Source organism: Trachypithecus francoisi, unplaced genomic scaffold (assembly GCF_009764315.1).
Source record: "Trachypithecus francoisi isolate TF-2019V2 unplaced genomic scaffold, Tfra_2.0 Lachesis_group12, whole genome shotgun sequence".
In the NCBI taxonomy this organism is placed as follows: domain Eukaryota; kingdom Metazoa; phylum Chordata; class Mammalia; order Primates; family Cercopithecidae; genus Trachypithecus; species Trachypithecus francoisi.
The window spans coordinates 104942137-104949360 of record NW_022681457.1 but is presented as its reverse complement, the minus strand read 5'-3'; the positions used below and the strand labels follow the sequence as shown (position 1 = coordinate 104949360).

The window sequence follows — 7224 nt, the reverse complement described above, 5'->3', positions numbered from 1 at the left end:
TATTAACAGATATATTTTCTACATAAATGTGGCACACTGTTTATACTATTCTCCTCTTTGCTCTTTTCTGTTACCACCATATCCTGAAGACCTTTGTCCACTGGAGCAGAGAGAGCTTCCCTTGTTATATACGTGTATTGGGTCTCTTCTCTTTTTTTTTTTCTTTTTTTGAGACAGAGTCTCATTCTGTCGCCCAGGCTGGAGTGCAGTGGCGCAATCTTGGCTCACTGCAAGCTCCGCCTCCCAGGTTCACTCCATTCTCCCGCCTCAGCCTCCCGAGTAGCTGGGACAACAGGCACCCGCCACCACACCCAGCTAATTTTTTTGTATATTTAGTAGAGATGGGGTTTCACCGTGTCAACCAGGATGATCTCGATCTCCCGACCTCATGATCCACCCACCTCGGCCTCCCAAAGTGCTGGGATTACAGGCGTTTGTGTCTCTTTTTGAGTTGGTATCATGATTTATTTAACTAGTTCTCTCTACACATACTCTTGGATTATTTCCATCTCAATTCAGAACAATGCTGCAGTGAACAAACTTGCTCATATATCACTGTGTGTGTGCACGGGTATGTGTGTGTGTGTGTGTGTGTGTGTGTGTGGTGTGCGCCTGCATCCAAACGGTAAATTTCCAAGTGGAGTCAGTGACTGAAAGGATAAATGTGTTTGTAATTTTGATAGATATTGCCAATTTGCCCTCTGTGGGCGTTCTGCCCTCCTACCAGCTACCTATGAAAGTGCCCGTTTCCCCAAGCAGCCTTGCTAGTAGATCAAGTTGTCACACTTCTGGATTTTTATTCATTGTAAAAGATAAAAATGACATCTCAGTGGAATTTTAATGTGCGTTTCTCTTGCTATGTGTGAAAGTGAACATGACCAGGGCCGCCTCCAGCAAATGAAACATTTGGTGCAGAATCAGATAAGGTACTGCTTCTGGGAAGACAGATTATGGGAAGGCACCTCCTCTGGGGGAATGCAGAACTTGCTGGGCTGTGCAGGGGCTTTCTCCTGTGGGAAACTCAGCTCCCACCTGTGTCCCCTGTGCAGGGTGCCTTTGTGAAGCGATCCACACCCAGTAGCCAGATGGGTGTTATTAGAGAAATAGGCAGGGCTGTAGCTGGTCTAGGTGGCAATTTCCCAGTGGAACCCTGAACAGCAGGAGGGGAAGTAGCATCCGAGTAAGGGTAGGACCCGCTACATAATGTGTGTGACGGGGTTGGGTGCACTGACGCATGCCTGTAATCTTAACACTTTGGGAGGCCAAGGCAGGAGCATTATATGAGGCCAGGAGTTTGAGATCTGCCTGGCCAACATAGTGAGACCCCATCGCTATGAAAAAATAATAAAAATAAATAAATTTAGGCAGCCCAGTGCAAAATGAAGTATGGGAAGGAACTCTTGATTAAAGATTAGTAAGACTTTTCAGATAGCCACAGCAGAACATTAAACCAGGCGTGGCACCCTTCCAAACACAGGACGCCGTGGAACTGTAGGGGTTGCGCACCTGGGAAACCAACCCTGGTGACAGGATAGCACCCCCAGGGTCCAGCTGGTGGCCAGCATTATATCACCCCACTTTTCCTCCTTACTAGACTAGGCAACACAGGAGAAGAGCGTTCCATGTGGAAGATGTGGACTACAGCTTTCCAGATTAAGACCAGCCTTCCTGCTTTCTCCCAGCAGGCCAGTAGGAGCTGCTATTGCCTAGGGAAGAGGAGGGAGATGTCTGGGTTTCCTTGTAATAGTCATGGCACCTGTAGACATGTCAGACCCAAGGCTTTTCATTTGTCATCATTCTAATTCTCAAACACGCCCATGCAGGAGGCATCAGTGTTATCTCCATCTAGATGAAAGAATTTCGGCTTAGGGAGATGGGGGAGTGGGGATTTGACACAGCCCGTCCGATTCCAGAGCCTATTTTTTTTCGTTTGTTTTGTTTTGTTTTTATAAAGACAAGTTCTCCCTGTGTCGCCCAGGCTGGCCTTGAACTTCTGAGCTCAAGCAATCCTTGCACTTCAGCCTCAGCCTCCCGAGCAGCCGGGACAACAGGCACACACCACTACACTGGGCTCAGAGCCTGTATTTGTAACCCCTACCCCTCTTTGTTCTCATGCTAACAGTGCCTAGGGCAATGCACACACACACACACATATATATGATTTGCTAATTGCTTTATTCAGAAGAGACCCCTCGGAGTACAGTTTCTTTGGTTAAGCATGGAGTTGAGGTGGAGGAGAGCAGTGGAAGGCGGGAAATCTGCTGGGTGTCTCATTCTGGGTGGGTATAGAAGGGCTCTTGCCTGGCCTCTAGGATGGTGAGGGATGCTTTCTGCATTGCCAAGGAACTTGGTTAGGGTAGTGAGAGAGGGTATGAGAGAAGGAAACTCAGCATTGGGTGGAAGGTTTCCAGGGAAGAGGGGACTCAGCAACGAGGGGTGCTCCCTCTGCAGAGTTTATTGGAATAGTACTGGTAGTTTTTGTTATAGCTACTCTTGTTTCTAGCAAAACAGTAGGCAGCAGCCTTATCACATGCACACAGTTGACTTCTGCAGGAGTCCTGTTTTGCTGAAATCACAAGAAAATAAACACAAGATGGGAGTTTGTTAATATTCGGTGGCTTCTTGTGGGAACCCAGGGGTAGAAGACACAGCCCTGTCCTCCAGAAGCTCCTAGTTGGAGACAAACACCTGCGCTCCAGATATTTCTGACCAAGGGGGAGACAGAATTCTTGCCCTTGGGATGCTGGCCTCCAGCCTGGTGGAGACACAGCCAGGCACTGGGATACTCTCTCAAAGGCCTTCCTAACAGCCATCATCTCTTCCTCTTGCTAACAGATGTGTTCAGGAGGCAAAGCCCTAGCCCCGGGTGTCTGGGAATGGATTGTGATTGGTTTAAGCCTGGCAGGGTCATCCGTTTTTCCTTTGCAGTGATTGGTCTTTGTGTATTATGTTACCTTGTTCCAACCAATGAACAACAAAGGGAAGTCTGCTGGGGGCTTCTGGGAAAGATCTATTTCCTCCCTCCAAAAAGAGAGATGCCTAAGACGAAAGCCTCTTCCATAGTGTGAGGCCAGGAGGGTGGAACTGCAGCCTGTCTCTTGGCATTCCAGCTGTAGACACTGCCCACGTGGCATAGCTGAAGGCCAGGAGAAGGCTGGATTCTTGATGACATGCTGGAATGCTGCCCCAGGCCTGGCACTGCCCTTTTCCAGAATTCTAATTATGTGACAGTCACATATCCCCATTATCCAAGCTACTGTCAGTTTGGCATCATGTGGCTTGTGACCTAACGCCTGCTGAAGATACATGCCTCTATGGAGAGGCCATAATAGGAGACGTAATTTCTGATCTTAAAGGACTCAGGCCGTGGGCAGGAGTCCACGCTTTCTCCAAATCCCACTCATGCGTCAGCTGTCTGGGTACAGCAAGCACAGCCTTCCAGTGCCACCCACCTCTCCTCCCCTTCAGGGCCAAACTTTCTCCAGGACATTGTCTTTGCTTTCTGTCTCTACTTCCCTTCCCATCAGCCCCCACCCGCTCTAATCTGGCTTTGCCCTCCCCACTTCATGGAAGCAGCTTCCCCTGAGTCCCTCATGCCTTCCTGCCTCAACATCCAGGGGAGACTGTTGGCCCTTTTCACGGAGGACCCCTCTGTTCAACTGGCCCTTGCTAACCATCTCCTTACCGACTCCTTGACCTTCTCGCTCAGTTCTCCTCCTCCCTCTCTGTCCATCCCTCCTCTGTCTCCTTTCTAGGCCTTTAAGCAGAAAATGAGCGATCACACCCACCTCTCAGCTCTCTGCTGCCGGCTTCTGAATCTGTGTCCCCAGTCCTGACCTCTCCCCTGAGCTGCATTTGTACAGACAGCTGCCTGCTGGACCCCTCCCTGGGTGCTGGAGGCCCCTAAACTCCACATGCTGGAAATAGAACTGCTCCTCTCCACCCTCTACCACGACCTGCTCCCATGGTCTTTATCACAGTTGTGCCATCCATGCAGCCACATATCCATCCAACAGCTCCCTCTCCCCGTCCCTCCCCACTCAGTCACCAGCTCAGCTGATTCCACCTCAAATGCATCTTGACGTTTTCTCCACTTTTCCCATCCTGACCTCCATTGTTTTATGTCAAGATGTTACTCCCTCTTGCCTGCAGGATGGCAATCGCTTTCTCTGCCCCCCTTCCACTTGTCTCCATTGACCCTGTCCTCACAGTGAGTCCTCTAAAATGCAAATCTGACCCTGTAGCTCCTCTGCTTAATAGCATCCTATTGCTTTAGGGCAAAACCTAAATACAGCCTGGCCTGGACGGCCGCATTGACCTAGCTCCTTCCTTTGTCTCCAGCATCATGGCTCAGCACTGCTTCTCTTCCTCGTGTTTCTGCTGGGCAGCACAGAATGGCTTACCTTTGGTGCCTTTGACCATGCTGTGTCCTCTTCTGGGCATGCTCCCAGCCCTCCTCTTCCCTGACTCTGCACAGCCTTTCAGACTCAGCTTAGAGGTCACCCCTTCCAGGAGCCTTCCTCAAGCCTCAGGCTGTGTTAACACCTTATCTGTTTACTTCCCACTGGAGTCTTTACCACATTGGATTTTCACTTTCCTGGCTTCCCACTCAACTGTGAGCCTCCTGGAGCAGGAACTATGTCCCTCTGTGTCTATCTTTGGTGCTCAGCACAGTCCTCAGCACTGTCTAAACAAATGAGGGCCACTCAATGGTGATGTAGGACTCTTACCACAGGTGATTGTGCTCCCCTTATTGCTAAACTTGTAGCTCAGAAATTTGGTGCCGCATCCACGTTTCTCCAGACGTTTGTAGCAACAGTCATGAATGACACAGCAGCTGCAAGGAGACACCCTATTGGGGCTGTTGTCCCACAGCTCCAGGAGGCCTGGTGCCTGTGGTCTCACCCCCTTGGACCCTGGGCAGAGACCCAGTGACTTTGCAACGGTCTAGAGCAGAAGTTCCAACATGCTGGCTGCTTTTCCAACCAGGCCATCCTGAGACCTCTGTGCCCATCAGGAACCGGCACTGTCTTTGCAGCTCCCAGCCCTGCCTGGGCCAGAGTCTAGGAGGGTAGGGAGGGATGGGTGGCCTCACCGATCCGTTGCATCCTTGGGGGATCCTTTGCCACCCACGCCACAGTGGCAGCCGTAGAAGCCATAACTGAGTGCAGCTTCCTTTCCTGTCGTCAACTTGATCATTTTCCGGAAATCCACCAAATTCCCATGGGCCTGCAGAAGGCCTGGAAGGAAATTTGGGAGTTGTCTGATGATGTGGCATGGGGTTCTGTGCCCTCCCTCTCTGCCCCTCTCTGCTACTCTCCTTCTTCCCAAATGGCTTCTCTTCTTCCCCTGAGAGAGGATTGCTGCAGTGGGAGAGAAAACTAAGGGACAAGAGTGCTTCCCTTCTGGGGCTGTCCCCCCATGCTCAGAGGTCAGGGTCAGCACTTACCAAAGATCATGATCACTGCCAACAATAGGAGGGTCTTCATGGTAAGAGTTCTTAGGTGACAAATGCAAATGCAGATGGACTGGCCTAGCTCCTCCGCTGGGTGGTCTCAGCTTCTGCCCTGGCCGTTGCTCCCCTGCTCCTCCTTGGTGGCTCTGAGACACACAGACATACTCTCCCATCCAACCTAAATCCAGGGTGACTTCCTCTGTCACACTCAGAGCACACAAGGAGTGCCCTCCAGCAATACACACAGACACACACACCACCTCCTGACCCGTTCTCAGCTCTGCAGAATGGTTTCACACACATCAGGCCCTCAGACCTGTGGAGAACCCCATGATACACTAGTGAGACCTCCCCTGTGCCTCATCAGACTGAGAGTTCTTGGGAGGTTGGAACCAAGTTCCTCCCAACTAACTGGGAGGTTCCTGAGGTCAGAGGATGTGTAAGACATAGCTTGCACATCTCCAAACTGGATTCAAGGCTGAGAGTCTCCAAGGCACCCATGGAGTCTCAGCCTCAGTATTTTCCTCCAGAATGAAAGCATCAACCTATCCCTGCAAGGCTTTCTAACTCCTTCCACATACACACGTTCCCAAACACATACATGCTCACACACCTATGCCCACATACACACACTCTTGTACTTACCTGCTAGTGCAAACATCCTCTCATACACTACAGTCACATACCCACTCAACTTACTCATGCACACACACCCTCTTGTGCGTATCAAATCATGCACATGCATGGACAACACAGCCACTCTCAAAGGCAGCGAATGAGCAGGAATTCTGCTCTTGACAGGACATCAGCTTCACTGGCTGTTTACCTCTCAGAGGACCTCAGCGTTGTATCCCCAGGCTGTCTTGTTTGTTCTGCACTCCTGCTCCCCTTAAATAGCCGCTCCTTCTGGGAGGTTGGGGGTAGGTGAGGCACGAGGCTGGGGATGGGCGTGGTCAGTTGGTGGACTCAGGATTGGCCGCCCATACCCCTAGGTAATCCCTTTCCTTCCCCTCATCAGCTGGCAGGACAGAGTTGAGGATTGAGAAACCTTACGTGTCCGTAGCTGATGCCAAAACACATTTCAGGCCGTTTTGCAGTCTTTCCACGGAGTAAATTCCCATAACCAGCTCTGGGTGTGATCAACGGTCAGCCACCTCCCTGCAGACGCCTCTAAGGGGGGCAGGGACTGTCTGCTGTTGCCGGCTGTGGACTCATTTGCACACCCAAAGGGACCACCAATTGCTGAGCAAGGATGGCTCCCTTCTGCTCAATGTGGCATTTGGGAATAGGAAAGAGGGCTTTTAGTGGTACTCATTCATTCAGCCGCTCAGTCATTCATTCGCAGGAGGTATGTACTGGGCCTCTAGCATGTTCCAGCACCTGTGCAGGCCTCACTTGTGCACCCCACAGTCCACCAGGGAGAGGGTTTAATGGGGGTGGATTTCCCTTCCCACTAACTTGGGCCAGGGCCTCAACCTTCTCTTCTTCCTTCTCTTTCTTCTTTTCCTCTGCCCCTGTCCCATATGAGCTTCCAAACCTGGAAAAAGCCAGAGGCTATCCTTGAAGTTCCCACCAAAGCACTGCCTTCACTTTATTCCCCATCCTCACCTCTTTGGAGACAGGGGAGGTGAATGCTCCCTGGATCTGTTGCTCTTTTCCCTTCAGGCTTCAGGCTCACACTGACTGCAGCTTTAATTCATAAAGTAAATATCTTTTTCATTGCTCTCCAGCACATGCTAAGAATTTAGCTTCCACGGCCTTAAGTAAAC

General features: G+C 50.8%; 1 protein-coding gene across 1 annotated transcript; it reads right to left on the bottom strand.

The window, feature by feature from the left end:
* Positions 1–2156: 2156 nt before the first annotated feature.
* PLA2G2A (phospholipase A2 group IIA) lies at positions 2157–6410 on the bottom strand. Its single transcript, XM_033228044.1, has 5 exons — positions 6282–6410; positions 5450–5601; positions 5096–5240; positions 4731–4837; positions 2157–2566 (listed from the first exon to the last, which is right to left on the bottom strand). The coding sequence occupies exons 2-5, from the start codon at positions 5487–5489 to the stop codon at positions 2424–2426; spliced, it is 435 nt and encodes a 144-aa protein (XP_033083935.1). The 5' UTR covers positions 5490–5601; positions 6282–6410; the 3' UTR covers positions 2157–2423.
* Positions 6411–7224: the final 814 nt, after the last annotated feature.

What these genes read in the sequence shown, in the direction of transcription:
- PLA2G2A (XM_033228044.1), bottom strand. Translation starts at nt 5,489, where the DNA reads ATGAAGACCCTCCTATTGTTGGCAGTGATCATGATCTTTG. An exon ending in GGCAGTGATCATGATCTTTG is followed by an intron (nt 5,241 to 5,449) that starts GTAAGTGCTGAC and finishes ATTTCCTTCCAG; the next exon opens with GCCTTCTGCAGGCCCATGGG. An exon ending in GGGGAGCACAATCACCTGTG is followed by an intron (nt 2,567 to 4,730) that starts GTAAGAGTCCTA and finishes TTGTGATTTCAG; the next exon opens with CAAAACAGGACTCCTGCAGA.